General features: G+C 45.5%; 2 protein-coding genes and 1 long non-coding RNA gene across 4 annotated transcripts; 1 reads left to right on the top strand and 2 right to left on the bottom strand.

Annotated features, from left to right (window-relative positions):
• Nucleotides 1-767: 767 nt before the first annotated feature.
• DEDD2 (death effector domain containing 2) lies at nt 768-12,483 on the bottom strand. 2 transcript variants are annotated; one of them, XM_026681422.2, is made up of 6 exons: nt 12,213-12,483; nt 9,957-10,613; nt 9,517-9,627; nt 8,955-9,083; nt 2,511-2,906; nt 768-1,583 (listed from the first exon to the last, which is right to left on the bottom strand). In XM_026681422.2, exons 2-5 carry the CDS (start codon nt 10,429-10,431, stop codon nt 2,533-2,535), a joined length of 1,089 nt encoding a protein of 362 aa, XP_026537207.1. In that variant the 5' UTR covers nt 10,432-10,613; nt 12,213-12,483; the 3' UTR covers nt 768-1,583; nt 2,511-2,532. The 2 variants fall into 2 exon arrangements, with proteins under 2 accessions (XP_026537207.1, XP_026537206.1); XM_026681421.2 differs by having other exon boundaries at nt 11,855-12,365.
• On the bottom strand, nt 4,559-7,092 carry LOC148129961 (uncharacterized). The gene is made up of 2 exons (XR_015750530.1): nt 6,958-7,092; nt 4,559-5,537 (listed from the first exon to the last, which is right to left on the bottom strand). It is a non-coding gene; the product is annotated as an uncharacterized LOC148129961 (long non-coding RNA).
• Nucleotides 12,484-12,582: 99 nt separating the features above from the next.
• LOC113421166 (zinc finger protein 574-like) lies at nt 12,583-16,433 on the top strand. The gene is made up of 2 exons (XM_026681420.2): nt 12,583-12,709; nt 13,440-16,433. Exon 2 carries the CDS (start codon nt 13,451-13,453, stop codon nt 16,019-16,021), a length of 2,571 nt encoding a protein of 856 aa, XP_026537205.1. The 5' UTR covers nt 12,583-12,709; nt 13,440-13,450; the 3' UTR covers nt 16,022-16,433.
• Nucleotides 16,434-17,582: the final 1,149 nt, after the last annotated feature.

Genomic DNA, 17,582 nt, shown 5'->3' with positions numbered 1-17,582 from the left:
TGGGTTCATAATTGCATTATTAAATTAAGGGAAGTCACGTGCCACAAACAGGAGTTGCACCATCCAAACAAAGCCACAGGTATGGCTTCCACTCTTGTTCAGAAACATTTTCCCGTCCTTTTGGCCTTTCATAAGGCTATGAAGATCTGGTTATGTGCCCAGGCCTAGGTTAAAGCTCCATTTCTGGGTTACATTAACATCTACGGCAATAGTTTTACTTAGTGACTATTTATCTATTTATTTTGTACTGTTTTAAGGCTTTTGTTTTTACGACGATGTACATCACCCAGCCACTTGTTCAGATGGCAGCTATAGAAAGCAAATGAATACATCTGCAAAGGTTTGTTTGACACTAAAATTGTATTCACCAATAACTCTGTGTGGCTTGAAGTGGGATTGGGAAGAGATTGCGTTGTGTCAAGATGCTTCTGGACCACATTTCCAACGCTCACAGTTTCTGATATTAATGTATTTCATTTCTTGAGGGAACAACCTAAAATCAAGGGGAGCACCTGCTAGTTTGGATCATGCCTTTCCATTCCTCGGGTTCCTATTAAAAGACTTTTACTCCAGTTTTCACAGGAATGGTTTAGGGCGGCCCATCTTCTCTCACCAGAAAATATCCAGCAGCATATTTTAATATATTCTAAAGACTAATCCTTCCTGGTGCTATTTTAGAACACCTGAAAAATTACAGGAATGTAGGTATGAAAGGCTGGGCTCTATGGCAGCAGGCCAGCTTTGTTCTTGTTAGGAATTAAAGACAGTTGCAAATTATCTGCTTTATTAACATTGTCACTTGCAAATACAATACATTAAGAATTTTGTCCAAAAGTGGTTTTTGTTTGGTGTTTTTTGGTAAAAAAAATACAATTTTTAAATTACATATTTCCGCCTCTTCCAACTGCAATTTAGCAGCTTCCTTAACCCAGAAAACAATCCAAACCTTTTCATCTTTTTAAAGTCTATTATTTATAGTATATACAAAGAACCACAGAATTGAAAAGTGTCATTAGAAAAGTGACTCAAGCTTCCACCCTTATGATCAACCCTTGCAACATGGGACTAGGTTGTATTTTTTTCATAAAAAGGAAGAAATCTACCCAGCACCATCTTTAAGAACATAAAGTTTTTCTTCCAAGAAAAAGAGTAGTTAAAGTAGTCTACTCTGCTGCCATCTTTTGACCAAGTGTACCTGCTACTTTGCAAAATTACTCTCTAGTGTTGCAAGAGCACACACAAAAATGACAAGTACAGGTTGCAAGCATGACATACACAAGTCAGGCTGAAAGAGTGTCAAGATCCTTCAATGCTTCATTAGCAGATAAATCATCTTCACAAAGATTTTCCTTTTTGCTCCAAATGAGGAATCCAGGCTGAATTATTGCCTTTGTTCGTATTCTGCTACATCAAGATCATTCTTGGCTTATTCTTTCAATGCTTCTGTGGCATAATTGATTCCTGGGAATCCCGTCACTGCCAAGATCCAGCCCTGTCGCATGACGGAATGATTATTTTCTAAAGTTTTTTTTTCCCCTGAAGTCTATATCCAAACAATAATCAAGTAATAAAAATGAAGTACCCTGTAAAAAAAAGAGAAAGCAGAAAGTTAAAGCAGAGGTCTAACTTGATATTTAGCTCGTTTGCAAGCAGTGTTCACTGTATTTCTTCGGGAGAGTGTCTATATCTCAAGATATCTCTGGGATCTAGTTATGCTGTTGTCTTTTTTTCTAGTGCCATTCATTTTTATCTTGTGCTACAGGTAGCTCTCGACTTATGAATATAATGGGGAGCAGAGGCAGTCATTAAATGCTAAGCAAGGCAGTCATTAAATGAGTTGTGCCCAATTTCATTATCTTTTTTGTTAAGTGTATCATGCAGTCATTAAGCAAATCCAGCTTCCCCTATTGACTTGGAAGAAGCCCCCTGGGAAGGTCACAAATCACGACATGACCTCAGATTCAACGGTTGTAAATACATACTAGTTGCCAAGTGCTCAAATTTGTATCATGTGACCATGGGGATGCTGTGATGGTCGTAAGTGGAAGGATCAGTTGCAAGTCACTATTTCAGTGCCATTGTTACTTTGAACAGATGCTAAATAAATAATTGTGTAAGTCAAGGGCCACCTGCATATATTCTGAACAGAAATGCTTCCATAAATTATTTACTGGGTACTAGGCAGGAAATAATTGCCTACATGTTCAGCAGCATATCATGAGGCTACCTTGTTCTAGGAAACAGAAGCCTGTAATATCAAAACAAAAACCACATCACATCACGGTTCTGTATATTTTTAAAAAACAGCTTCATTTATTAATTAGGCTCTTTGCAGATCAAGGCCACCTCAAATTCTCCAAAGCACCAAGTGTTTCTGTTGCCCTCCTTATTTGTAGAGCTGATTCAAAGGAGTAAAGTTTCTGAAAGTTTGCTCCTTTGGAACTTCTGAAAAATGAGAGCTCCTTATTAATTCCAACATACTGCCACTGGCTAATTTGGAAGGAACATACCTATGTCACCTAGCTGTTGCCGTTACCACACCTGGGGACTAACATTTTCCAGTAACAAACGTCGACCCTCCTCATAATCATCCTCATCCACGTTGACTAGCAGCCGAATAGCTTCCTGGCCCACAGCTTCTTTGAGAGAGTCTGTGATGAAGACGCCTTTCAATGCCTCAAGCAGGGAGCCATTCATATAGTCACTCCAAAAGGCATCCAGGTAAGACAGCTCTGAGAACTTGATGTCACAGATGATGGAGCCCAGGTCACGGGATTTCAGGATAGTGTTTGACTGCCCAAACACATCAAACTGACGCTCCAAATGGTTCTGCTTATTGGATATCACATTCTGACGCAAGACGGGCTCATGTTGACAATATTCTGCCCGAACACGAAGCCGGATGTCTGAGAGGAACACACGGAAGAGAGAGAGAAAAACAGAAGGAGGGGAAGAAAGAAAAAGAGGGCCATTAGAGCTGTCGGGTCACAAACAGAGCAAGAAGACAAACATACAGTCATGCAGCGGTATTCTAGGGTCAGGCTTTCAATAGTCCTGAGCATAAAGACCAACCAAGCTGAAGCTCAAGTCCTATCAGGATTCCCCCAAAATTCAGGGACCTGAAGGAGTCAGGCTCAGCAAGGGGCATTTCCACTAATTTTTAGGTGTTCCTCTGGCACAAAGTTAGAGCTGAACTTCATTTATACTTCTGTTAGCCTCCATATTCAGCCTGTAACACCTCCCTAGTTCAGATTAAATATGAATAGACATCCAGCCTCAATTCCTACCCAGAGGAGCAAAAGGACAAAAGGACAAATCCCTTAGTGTAGCATGCCCTCCACCATTACCGCCTATGCCTGCTGTCAGACATCAGCATAGGTCCTAATATGATGGAAATAGTTTTCAGTCAATGGACGTTAACTTATATGTCTCAAACAACTTGAATTAATGGAATATAAGGCGAGATCAACCTGATCTACTGGCTGGATTTGAAAAGAGTCTGAACTAAAATGAGGGACCTATTCTGCACAAAGCCTTGTTGTTTATATTCTGAACATACTGACAATGCTGCCAGACAGGTTTACTACTGTGGTACAAATACCTCACTAATTACCAACGTTCAGCTCTAACTATGGACTATGGAAGCAAAAGAACAGGTCTGTTTTGTTCAATCACCCCCAATGTTATCATCAGCATTGTAGCTGAACGTGTTAGAAGGTTCAAAAGGGAGGGATAAATGGAACGAATACAGAGTAAGATACGTTTAAGAAAAATGAGGCAGGTGGTGCATTACATACGCTCAACAAGGCCGTCAGCTTTAATTTCTCTGTGTCTTGTGGTCATCACCTGTAGAAGCATTAACTCAAAGTGCAGTCACAGCCCTTTTCCAGTAACTTTGCACGGCCTGGAGCCCAAACCCACCCAGACCACCAAGCTACAAGAAGCTTTTCAGTAGCTGAGAGCCCTCAAGCAGCATGACCTTCAGAATCCTCCCACCCACCCCCCACCCCCGATGGGCAACAGCAAAGCTGTGCCACAAACTGCATTTAACAGTGGCCCATAGCACTGATTGGTTTTTAATTCAATGGCAGACAGCCAGTACGCAGCAAAATTTAAACACATGTTTAAAGACCTGCATGAGCTTCTACTGGAAACATTTCCTTTCCGCCCACATTTATGATAACTGTACCAGAAGGTTGCTAGTCCATACACTCAACACCCGCTCGCCTTGATAAGGCAGAGCATGTTAAAGGACTTAGCTACTGGGCCACTGGAAACCATTTTGGGGTTCCAAATACAGGCTCCCACCCGATTGCTGACTAGATACATTAAAGTTGACAATCTCCCCTTGCACTGTACATAGCTTAAAATACAGACATTTTGCATCCATGATTTGGCACATGATTTCTAATATCAACAATGTTCTGGAGTACTTCATGAGGCAGCTGTCAGAGTTGGCGTTAACATACTGGCAATCCTCGAATCACAGTTACATTGCACTTGAACGGATTTAGCCGCTTTCTTTCCTCCCCAGGACACGATGAGAATTAAGACTGTATGAAAGAATCCCAGCTTTTATTTCCCAACAGGCAGGAGGAAGCATATCAAATTACAGGCTCTGGCTATGTGGGAAAGGTCTTCTGCATAAATGACTCCTAGACTGAGGGAATTAGTTCAACCATTTTCCACAGCCAGCAGTAATGCAAGCTCTGAACAGCTGCGCTGAATTAAACACTAAACTCATGGGCAAAAACACCAGCTGAGGCAGCACAAACACTACCACACTCACCCACCCACCCCCATCATTTCCAGGCCCCGGTCCCAGTGAAATAATCCCACTGTGGTTATTATGTAGAAGACAAACATGAAAAACTTGTTTCTGAGCCAGATACTGCACACAGGCTTCTGCCAATGTCTTTTCCCAAGTTTGAGTCACAGTAGCAAGAACGAAGGAAAAGCCTTCAGGTCCATTATTACTCAAGTAGGATGCTTTCAGAGAAGGAGGCCTGTCACCTCAGTATCCATGCAACCCCATTAGTTCAACACTATTCAAAGATTACAAACTAGTATCAGGTGACCCAACCAGAAACAGAGAACTTTAAACTCTCAGTTTCCGAGACATGTTGGGACCTATAGATCATCCTGAATCAGATATCATCTTTATTTTATTTATTTATAATAAATTAATAATAATCTATATATTATGCCGCCCACTACCCAAAACAAAAATTAAATATTTACAGGCCAACAAAAACCATTACAGACAATGAAACCACAGAAAAAGGGCCTCCATTGCGCTGAAGGCCACAAGTCCCAAAGTCCAAGGCTGTGTCCCTCACAGCTTGTATAAGAGTGCTGCAGGGTCCAGTTGCAGGTTCGCTTCTAACATAGAAGAAGCGCTGAAGAGGCAGGTGAAATAATCAAGTGGGACACACTTAGTTTTTGCTTTTAAACTTGTTTGGGTATTTTTACCAGTGTCTGGTACTTGGCCCGCTTGCCTGGGCCAATACTTATGCTTTTCCAGGGATGGATTTCAACTGTGGACCGAGAGAAACATGGTTCAAGACTTTTAGCACATGGTAACATTAAGAAATCATTCTGAGATTCATATTGTAAAAGAACACAAAAAATGGCGTAAAGAACCTAAGCTAACTTCTGACATGGGCTGCTGCAGATACCAGACTGAATAGAGAAATTTCTCTACAAGGTCATAAACAGGTAATCCTCAACTTGCAACCACAAATGGGGGCCAGAATTTCTGTTGCTTGGTAAGGTGGTTGTTAAAGTGAGTCGTGCCCAGTTTTACAACCTCTTTGCCATGGTTGTTAAAAATGAATAACTGAACTTATTAAAAGAATCATGCGGTGATTAAACAAACCCAGCATTTCTCCATTGGCCTTGTTTATTGGAAGCTGCCCAGAAGGTTGCAACAGGTGATTGTGTGATCCTGGGATGCTGCAACCTTCATAAATATATGCTAGTTGCCAAGTGCCTGAATTCTAATCACTTGACCATGGCGACGCAGTGCAGGGGTTGATTTTAAGCCACTTTTTTCAGTGCTGTTGTAACTTCAAAAAGTCACTAAGCAAATGATTGTAAGTGGAGAATTACCTGTAGTTTTATTATTATTATTGAGAACCAAGTGACACACAAATCATCTTTCTTATTATATTTACTGGAACCGGGAAATACTAACTAGTGGCAACAATGAACAATTTCAGGAATATCAACAATTATGAATGCATATACCAATAATAAATGTCGACTAACCAGAAGGAACTGCCCAAGCAAACTGATGTGAAGAATTAAAGGGCATTTCTACTCCAATCAAAGGGATTTTTAAAAAAGGAGCCCCTAAGAATCCCATAGCAGTTATAATGATCTGATATCTGCAGTAGTAATTATATGCAAAATTAAGCTCAGTTGATGGGGAGGCCTTCAATGGACTGACATATCAAAGAATGGCAACTCCCAAAGAGCAAATCCCTCACAGCTATACTATCCCAGCCTGTTTCCATCCCATTAGGGGTGGGCAACTATAGCAACTATGCCCTATGGACTTCAACTCCCAGAATTCCTAAGCCGGCATGGCTGACTCAGGAATTCTGGAAGCAGAGAATTCTGGAAGAATTCTGGAACCACGGGTCATAAAATTGCCATAGTTGTTGACCCTTGCATCAGGCCCTGCTAGAGGTTTGGGGCACAAGGCCCTCGCAGTGCTAGTCTGGAGTAGCTCTAACCAGTATCATAAACCCAGGAGCTGACAGTGCAGCCCTGTCCCCTATGGGCATTCAAAACAGTCAAACATGTCTTTATGAAGTGGCTGTCTGAGAGGCTGGCATGCAGGGTGGGCAACCTATTTTTTTTTCTAGAAATAGCAACTCAGCAGATATCATAAAATACAAATTTGCTTTTCACAAAGTACTGGTGGAAATTCGGGTGCATGGATTCATTTACCTTTGCGAGACCATTCTGTGAGGAGAGTGCACAAGTGAGACAGAGTCTCTTTATCATCAACTTTTGCTTAGTAACCTGGAATTTAAATGGTGGATTGAGAAAGAATTGGCAGAAATCAAGCAGCAACAAAAAAATGTTCATTCGGGAGTTTGCATGGATTTTTCTTCATTACGGTATTGCTCTTTCAAACTGAGATAGCCTACAGTACTATAGCATACCAGAACGGGTTTAGTTTTGCAACTCAAAAAGGTAATAAAATAGCAGAGCTCATTTCAGAAGCAGCTGCCTATGAATCTTAAATTCTGCCCCAGTGCAATTTGATCCTTGCACCTACCCGGCAGTAGCCTTAGCTGCACCTTGAAGTTGCAGTTTTGAGACTCATTGTATTATTTTTGAACATTCTTCGTTAGAACCCATGGCCTGTAAATTGGTCAGATGGTAAGTGTTTTTGTGCATTCGTTTTTGTTTCATTTGCATTGCGCTGACACAAACACAATAGCACAAGAGAATCCTGCAGGGATCATCTGCCAGCTCTGGGTACCCATTGGCTGAGTGAGGGTGCTACAAACCAGGCAGGTGGAACACACTTCCAGATAAGGAAACTGTAAACACATTATGTGGTTTGTCATAGACAATGGTCCACCTGCAGATTTCACAGTTTTCTTATGCAGAGTCCTCAACTAGTAAGAAAGACATATAGTGTCTGAGACAACTTTACATTATTCAAAGGAGATAAAATATGCTGGTCTTAGAGACAGGCACTTACGCAGAGCTGGAAACCAAGACAGAAATCTGACAGTTAATTCGCCTGTGTGATTTTAGTTTACAATTTAGATATGTACTGCTGATTTCAGCAAAGTATAATTCAGCAGATAACTACCAACCAAGGCAGGAGGATAAACTCCTTCGAAAATCAAAAGAAACCAGGCAGCACCAATTCAATAATAGCTCAAATCAAGTGTTGGCCTTTGATAAAAGGATTGGCAAGTCATTCCAAAGAATACAACAGCTAATTTACTTAGCAAACATATTCAATGTTGTCTCCAATCAAATTAGTATGGCCCTATTACTCATGAGTTTTATTACTACCATCCCGCAGAGAATGACCTTGTGGTATGTATGAACACCTTGCAGGAATGATTTATTTTCCTGATGACTTAGTAGGAAAAAAAATCTAGCTTCAAAAGAAACTTGGTTTACCCTCCAGTTTTTGTTATTTATCTAAATGTAAAAAAGGCCTTTTAAATCTTCCTATTCTGAGCCCAGAAGTTTTTCATTTGGAATTAATGCTTTCACCAGAATCTGATGCATTTTTTCATCTGAAGTTATTAAACAAAAGTGGAACTAACCAGATTATCTTGCATTTCTCCAGCTCAACACAGATATCATCAGAGTCATTAAGATACTCTCTTCAAGACCAGCATATGAAACACTTCAGTGTACTGAAATAAGTCTCCCCAAAGCTGATGTTATGGATAACCAAGTTGGAAGGCATTCATAAAATTTGTTATGCAAGATGCCCAAGAAATTTTCTTTGAAGCTGGGGTATATGTATTTTGAGCATAAATTTGTTTTGATGGTAGTGAAAAAATAGTTGTCCATTACCAGATTACACAGGGAACTGAAGACAAATTCCATGAAGTGGGCTGGAGACTTCCCAGCCTCTCTCAAGGAGGGGCCAAAAACTCCTATTCTCATTTAGTAGAACCAAGTTTAATATCAAGTTTAAATTGCACTTAATATTGTAAGCCAAACCTCAGGCTACCTACACGAGACAGCCTCTGTAATGCAGCTACTGCATCTCTTTTTCCTCCCCCAACCAACTCTACTCCCTTGCGATTCTAGTCAAAGAAAGATAAATTGAACAAATGACCCTTAATTGAAACCAAGAGGTTGCTAATGTGTTTTAGAGTGGTTTCATGGGTTTTCAAAATGAAAAAAATAAATCCAGATCAAATGCATCCCAAGAACACAGCGCATGCCAGGCAGACACCTACCACAAGTCACTTTGGTGGGAGCTGGAACCTCCTGCTTTGGAGCAGAAGCTGCTTTAGCTCCCCGACGCCTACAAACTGTAGCCTTAGATCGACCTCTGCTTACTCGCTTCCTTTTGCTTGAATTGGAGCCTAGAGAAAGAAAGGGGAGGGGGAATGATACAAGTTTTTACTGGTGCTCCCCACGAGCCTAGTAATAGAAGAGAATCTCTGTAGTTTAGGATTGAATTGTGAGATCCCTGGCGCTCTCCGAGCTTGGTTGTTTGCTTGCAGATGTTTAATTACTGACTAGATAACATCAGTGCTAGCAAGCGTGGGGCTTGCTAGAAATAAAGCTCATATTACACAACCTGCCATTCTACATCCATGATTCATGAATTTCAAACACCAGATAGTAATTAGTTATAATTTATCTGAAAAAATGTTAGTTTAAAATGGATCTTTTATTAGGCACAGGATTATACTGCTTAGTATTAATATCCTGATTTTTATAAAAGTTTAGCATCTGTAATAAACAGTTATAAGACAAATCAGAACATAGAATATTATTCTTTTCAAATTGCACCTGTCTCCCACTGATCATGGCGAGGCTCTGAAGAGGCTGAATTCAGACAGTTGTCCATTTGTTGGTCTGCTGACAGAACAGATGGTCCATAGGTGTATCTTTCAGGAGAAACTAGAATCAAAAAAAGTTTTGAAAGTTAGGCAGTACTTCAACTGGAAGAGTTCTGCAAGGAAACACTACCAGTTGGTCAAATCAGCTTGGATTCCAGTTCTGCTGTTCTTATAATCACAATATTCAAAAGAATAATATATGCAAAGGATTATTCAGTGCCTGAAATTGTCATAACCATTTGCCCCCTTTAACACTTATCTTACAATAAGCAAAACTGCTACAGGATAGGTAGAAATGACCTAGGGTTAAATATCCACTAAGAAAAGAAACTTTGTGAGATTCAGTCAACAATGAAATGTTACGTTTTTTCTACTGCTCCAATCCAGTACCTGTACGCTGCCTTTTCAGGGTAACATATGGCAATAGATCATGCCTTGTTAGCACCCTCAGGAGCTGTAAAAGCTGCACAAAGTTGGTTTCATCACATTTGCCTCTCCTCTCCAACTCCAGGAGCAGTTGGACACCATTCTTTGGCTGCCATTTCTCTGCAACTGCCTCAAGGTTGCCATCCTTCCTCCCCAAATTACATTGGCACTGATTTTTCCTCTTCCATTTTTCTAATGCTGGTGAGGTAAGCTCAGAGCCACCTTCTTCTGCTGCTGCCACGGTCCAAAGGGCAGGATCCAATGGATGAGTCCAGGGCTGTGTCTCATCCAGAAGGAACGAGAGCACTTCCACATCATTCTCTGTGAGCTGAGAACCAATGACTTCAAACATCTGATGCAGGGAAACCATCCCATAATATTCAAGGCATTCTTCCTCTTCCCAAATGTGGGCAAAAAGTTGCCTTCTCATGTCAGCCATGTAAAAACGTGAATCCTAGGAAGTTTTAAAGACTACAAACTAGGACTGAATGAATACACTGTATTCTGAAAACAGATGGAAAAAGAAGAGACTCTTGCCAAGTTGAATTAAGAAAATACAAAAACTGATCTGAAGTCTTGAAGGAAGATCCTTTCAGATTCACAGTTTCACCACACAAGAATCTGTAAATGAGAAATGGGAGTTACTGGATCAGATCAAACCTTCCATTGTTGCCTCAATTAAGACAATAAATATACAGCTCTACATCATTAATGCTACATGCCTATGGTGTGTGTGTACACTTGCATGCACATGCCTGAGTCAAGTGTTGACTCCTGGTGACTATTTGGACAAGACTTTTCCGTTTTCATGATCACCTTTGTTTTCTCCAGAAGTGGCTTGCCATTAACTCCTTCCTTAGGACAGCGTGAGTGACTAACATTATTTATTTAGCGTATGGCAAATACGTGGACTTATAGTAATTCAAATGTTAATGTCCAGTCCACCCAGCCATTCAAGGACAAGGGTGGACTATGTTGAAAAAAATCAGTCACCCAGCTGTCTTGTTGCCTTCACCAGGCAAGACAAGAACTGCACAGTCTCACCACTTCTATCCTGGTGCCTTTAGCTGCCATAAACTGGTTTCTAACAAGGCCAAGTGGTAAGGAAGGGGGGGAAAAGAAAGAAAGAAAGAGGGCCAGAGAGCACCATTCCGATTCCCCCAGCAAAAGCCAGCGACGACACCTTTCTCGAACAAGGCAAAAATGCTGTTTCATGTCCGACCAGACGGACGCCTTTCCAACAGCTGCAAGGCACGGACACACCGCGCGAGGGCAGCCGCGGGCCTTCCCTGCCCCTCCTCCTCCCTGCCCCCCGCCCCCGCCGCTCGTCACAAGGAGCAGCACAACCATCCGAGGTGTGGACGAACCCCGCTTGGCGCAGCCGAGCTCCGCCCGCCCCCAGACGCCCGAAACTCCGCCCCTGCAGGGACAGAGAGCCCCGCCCACAGGAGGGGAGGGGCGGCGGCCGTCTTCTCTTCGGAACAACCGTCTGAAGCCCCTCCCCCACGGCTCGTTTCACCTGTTTTTGACATCCCCTCCCCCACTTCCTCGACCCAGACAAGCCTCCCCCACCGCTGTTTCCTCCCCTCACGTCGCCCCTTCCCGTGTTTTGACATTTCGCTCCTCTCCATTTCTTTCTTTTTATTCCTCGCGCAGCCTTCTGCCCTCCCCACCGTCGTTGTTTTTCTGACAGTGGGCCACCCCCTCAAACGCCTCTCCCTCAAATACACCTCACAACTACCGCCTCCTCCCTTCCTGCCTTCTTTTATCGGTGCCCCCGACTCCCTCCTCTTGAAATCCCAGGTGTCATTCGCCACCTTTTTTCCTGAGCGCCCCTACGAAATAAATTACCCCCCCCTCACCGGATCTCCCGTCGCCACAGCCGTCACCGCCGCCGTTTCAATCTTTCTGGCACCTTCGACTCATCTGCGCCTGCGCCCCGCCCCAAAACGGGTAGTCACCTGACCGCGCATGCGCTCCAAGTCTGTTTGTCTTGTCTCGCCCCAACAAGGCGAAGAGGCGGCCTCTCCCGCGCATGCGCCGAGGCCGTCCCTGGAAGGACTAAGCTATGTCGGTCCCTGCGTAGTGTTCCCCCGTTCACGTGGCCGCTCGCTACTGTCCCCGTGACTCGCGTGCGTGGAGGGGTTAGTCATTCAATAACAACTGCCACGCTGCCGCCTTCACCCCCTATATTGGAGTCGACTGAAGCCAGTCACTGACCTGAGGCGAAAAAGGCGACACTGCTGTCTTTATGCTTTAACGGCGACGCAGTGTTTACGTAAAGTGGTGTCAAGGAAACGGCGCTGATTACGTAATCAGCGTCCTCCAGAGACTTTACGCCTAGACACAAAAGAGGGAGGGGGGGAGGGAAACGAAGGCAGGTCTTCATCCTCGTGACGGGGCGGGCTAAAGAGCGTCCAGGCCCGCCCATCTCCCCTCAAGCTACGGTGCTGATTGGCCAGGGCTTTTCATGCTTCCCTCTCGCTGCTCTCCTGAAGGAGGGGCTGGAATGTCACAAAAATCCTCCGCGGCGGCCCGCCTCTCTAGTATCGAGGTCTCTGATTGGCTCCCTCGGGGTTGTGGGGGAGGCAATGAGAGGGCGCGGTGCAGCCTAGGCCGAGCGGGGCCTGCGTGACGAGGGAGCGGCGAAAGAGAGAGGGAGAGACTGGGCTAACGCCGGCTAGTAGCCGCGGCGGTGGGTTCGGCCCATGGGCCGGGTGAGTGCGGCGCCCTTTACCACTGTCGGAGCCGTCCCCTCGCCAGGGACCGCCTTTCCCTTCCGAGCCACCGCTTCCCTCCGCCCGGCGAGTCCTTCTGTCCAGCCTGCGCCCCTGTCAGGCTCTCCCCCCCACAGGCTGGGTTCACCTTTGACCTGCGGTGATGCATGTCGTCCCCCCCCCGCCGATGTTGCTTACAAACCAACATCAAACAATGGCTTAGCTCCAATCAGTCCTGGGTAGAACGAAAGGAGCTTGGTGTGGGAGAAGGAAGCCCAAGAGGGAAGCGTCTTTGGGCCATGGAAGTGCTGAAAGTGGCCTTCTCGAGGACGGCCTTCTCTGCTGCCGACTGCAGATGGTTTCCTCGTTTCCTGTTTCCTTGATGGTTCTTTCTCTGCAAAGAGCTCGGGGGGGGGGATACTTGGCCCCCTTCCTCCTCCTCCCAGCCAGCAGAGGGGATTTCAGTGTAGCATCTTCATCAGTGGACTTGCTTTTACACAAAACAACTTTTTAAATCTGCCGTAGGTTCCTTTTCTTCAAGGATAGCATTTTCTAGCAAGTCCTGTTCATTTTCTTAGGTTGAAAAATGCCATTCCTTTGTGGGTCAATGTGTTCTTCCTGCCATTGGTTTTGTGCACTTTTTTTTTTGGGGGGCAACCTTGCTTTCATTAAGGTTTCTTTTTCTCTCTCTCTCTACAATCTCTGTCCTTCCTCTCGTCCTTCCCCTCAGGTGTAATCACAATGGCAGAGGAGTTGGCTCAGTCCATGTTTTTCCAGCATCAGTATATGTGTTCGGAGTGCGGACTTCTCTACAACACTTTGGAGGCGGTGCTGCTCCACCACCAGAGCCATTTAGGGGAGTCCTGTGAGGTTGCAGCCGCTGCCACAGTTGCCAAAGCGGAATCCCAACAAGACAGCCGGTATCAGTGCCTGGAATGTGGGTGTGTCTTGTGCTCACCTGATGAACTGTTAGCGCACCAAGAAGTGCATCCCAGGGAAGTACCAACCCGCCCTTCATCTCTCCCAGCCACCACTGGACAGATCCGCTACCAATGCAATGAATGTCATGAACTTTTTCCTTCTACGAGCCTCTGGCTAGCTCACCGCCGGACACACCAGAAACAGGAGGCAAACTCTTCTCCATCAAATTTACCACCTTCTCAGCCGCCTCCCTCCCCTCTTCCCCAAATACCCAATCCTCAGCCTCCCCAGATCTCTTGCCCCCCAACCTTGCAGGAACTACATCCGCCGTCACCACCGTCTGTCCCCCCCATGCACCCTTATGAATGCTCAGAATGTGCCTGTCTTTTCTTAACGCCGGAGGAGCTGCTGGAGCACCAGGGCGAACATTTTACTGAGATCGAGAAAGAGAGCGGGGAGCCAGCTGAGGTGGCCACACAAGAGGCATCCAGCCCCCACATGTCCCCAGGGCCAGGCTCTGAGGAAACGACACCAGCGCCTCCCCCTGCTCAGGTTTTCTGTTGCGCCAAGTGCAAGCAGGCCTTCGGTACAATGTCGGCGCTGCAAAAACACCAACAGGAGCATGTGGAGAGCAGTGAGGAATTCCTGTGTGGGGAATGCCAGCGTGGCTTCACCACAGCCAAGCGGTTATTGGCTCACCAGCGGGTGCACGTGGATGGCACGTACGAGTGTCCAAATTGCAACAAGATCTTCAAAAAGGCAGCCTCTCTTGAACAGCACATGCGCATCCATAAAGGCGAGGCCCTCTACCTCTGTGTGGACTGTGGGCTCGGCTTCTCCACCGAGATGACCTTAATCATGCACCGCAAAAACCACACGGCCAATCCCTTGCACCGCTGTCACTGTGGCAAGACTTTTAGCAACATGACCAAGTTCCTTTACCATCGACGCACACACGCTGGCAAGAGTGGGATCCCGGCCGCTCGGGGGGCCGGAGGAGACCCTGCCTCTGGGCAGCCGACTGAACAAGTGCCCAGTGAGGAGGAAGCACTTGTGAATGGTTCTGCCCCTTCCTCCCTTTCACCAGGGAACTCGGCCGAGGTCTCCAGTGGTGGGTTCCTGTGTCCTCAGTGTGGAAAGGCGTTCTCCACCCATATCCGGATGGTGCGGCATAAGCGAGTCGTGCACGTGTTGGAGCGCAAGCACAAATGCCCCACCTGTGGCAAAAAGTTCAAGAAGCTGGTGCATGTGCGGAATCACCTGCGGACGCACACGGGGGAGAGGCCGTTCCAGTGCTCCGAATGTGGCAAGACGTTTGTTTCCCAGGCTAACTTGGCCCGGCACCATGTAACCCACACCGGAGAACGGCCTTACCAGTGCCAGGTCTGCGACAAGCGCTTCACTCAGTCCTCTAACCTTCGCCAGCATCGCCTTTTGCACATGGCTCCTAACGGAGACGGGCCCCACTCGTGTGACGACTGCGGGGCTGCGTTTCTCCGAGCCCGCCAGCTAGCCTTGCATCGAACGGTACACACAGGGTGCTTGCCTTTCCCTTGTCCAGAGTGCGACAAATCCTTTTCACGCCATCATCTCCTTGAACTGCACCGGCTTAGCCACTCTGGGCACGAGCCTCACAGCTGCCCAGACTGTGGCGCTCTTTTCGTGGTGGCCTCCAAGCTGCAGGAGCACCGCTGCACCAAGCAGAGCGAGCAGGGGAGCCCCCAGCAGTCGTACCTCTGCACGTCTTGTGGCAAATACTTGGGCTCGTTGGCCAAGCTGACGTTACATCAACTGGTCCATTCGGGGCAGCGTCCATACAACTGTCCCCTCTGCGGGAAAGCCTTCACCACCCCTAGCGGGCTGAGCCGACATCAACAGCGCCATGCTGGCCTGCGCCCTCACAAGTGCCCTACCTGCAACAAGACATTTGTGGCGGCCTCGGGGCTGCAGCTGCACCAGCGCACGCACACGGGCGAGCGTCCGTTCCTCTGCCCAGATTGTGGCAAAGCTTTCCGGCAGGCCACCCATCTTCGTGAACACCGACGCCTGCACACCGGGGAGCGCCCCTATCGCTGTCCAGACTGCGGCAAGGCCTTTGTGCAGTCCATGCACCTGGCTGAGCACAGGCGGATCCACACTGGGGAGCGCCCTCACCCTTGTCCCCTCTGCTCCAAGACTTTCAAGACCGTCTCGAACTTGCGGAGCCACCGCAAAACGCACACAGCGCTGGCTGACGGCCAGGATGCTCTGCAGTCTTCCGAATCTCTTGTCACTTCCGGCCAGTCCACCCAAACCATTATGTGCACCAAGTTTGGAGAGACAATTGCTATCATTGAGAGTGCAGAGCCTCTCCCCATGATGGAGACCATAGAGATCTATCTAGAGATGTAAATTTCCCAGGAATGTAGAAGCTGTGCCAGGGGAGGGGAATTTCCCATCTTTTTCCGTGTTTAGAGTTACAAAGGGCGTGCGAGGGCAGCGTCCACCCTTTTGCCTTGGTGCAGAGGTTTTAATTATCTTTTAACTCTTCTGTATACAAAGGCTTAACATGCCAGTGGGAAAGAGAGAGCACCGCCTCTTTGTGCATTCTTCAGCAGGCTTCTCATAGCACCAAACGTTGCTCATCAGCCGTTTCAGTTTCATATGGAGGCCTCAGCTACAATTTATGGACCTCATTTTGAGAATTTCTCTGGGCAGTTCCTTTTTTGTCTTGGGGGTGTGTGCTGTGGGTTGGAGTTGGGCCAGTCACCTTGACCAGAGTCGGGTGTTTATTGTAAATTAAAAGAGAGGTGTTCTATTCCAATTACGGTCTCCCATTTCATTATCTCAGATTCTAAGGAATGGCTCGAACCAGTATCCAGGACAGGCTGTCCTATAGCTTGACTTTGAATTATTTCCTTGCTTTGGTGGGGAGGGCTATTGTCACACAAAGTTGTAATTTTATAATAGAATAACACTGCTACATCTTAAGGCAAAAGAAGGGGATACTTTTGTGCTTTGATAGTTTGACAGAGTTTTATTATGCCTGCAGTCCTAGAAAAACAAGCCACGTTTTAATTAAAACTGTCCCATCTGAGTAACAAGTACAGGATTTCTGCTTTAATATGTAACTCCTAAGGCCAGTTCCATTTTTTTTAAATTGGAAAAGCTCTGTGCCATCTTTAATGATTGGCATATGACTGATGAACACTCATGTTTTAAAACTCAAGAAATTTTTATGACAATTTTCCAGACCAAAATATTTTAGCATAATGGGAAAAGGAAATAATGATTTCAATGGGTAGTCCATCTCCCTGGGTAGTTTTTGTTTTACAATGTTGTATTTGCTGCGTTTGGACGTTACATTAACATGACTAATCCGAGTTCATCCAGTGTACTAAATTTTAACTATGTTGGCTGGCTTCACAAAAAACATTGAAGTATTTGCGGAATCTGGAATTGTTAGCAAACAGGCATGTTAACATGTGAGGATATTGCCTTTTTTTACAATATAAAACTCAAAGACAATCTTAACTACCAAAGCAGATGGAAACAGTAGGGTAAATAGGTAAACGATGACGACACCGTTCAGTGAAAAGATTCCAGTGTAATAACTAACCAGGGAATTGTGCCACTTGGTTGGGGCCATAATGGATATGTTAATTGTGCACACCTAGCTACAATCCAGTGGACAAGTTCTCAGCTAATGCTAAAGGCTATTTTTTTTAAATTGGGGTGTAGTTCAATAGCAAGCATGACAGCTGACATGGCTAAGGCAGACTGCAAGTCCCCCACTCATATACATTGAATGAAGTAGAGCTATGTAATCCAATCTAAAATGCCATAAGCGTTCTTTTGTGAACTTGAATTCTGTGTAGGACAAAGGTCTTCAAACTTGGCAAGTTTAAGATTTGTGGACTTCAACTTCCAGAATTCAACTCCAGAATGACTGGAGGAGGAATTCTGGGAGTTG

Source organism: Notechis scutatus, chromosome 8, assembly GCF_049901735.1.
Source record: "Notechis scutatus isolate UNSWTSFEM ecotype Mainland chromosome 8, rNotScu1.2, whole genome shotgun sequence".
Classification (NCBI taxonomy): Eukaryota; Metazoa; Chordata; class Lepidosauria; order Squamata; family Elapidae; genus Notechis; species Notechis scutatus.
This window is presented reverse-complemented; position numbering and strand designations above follow the sequence as displayed.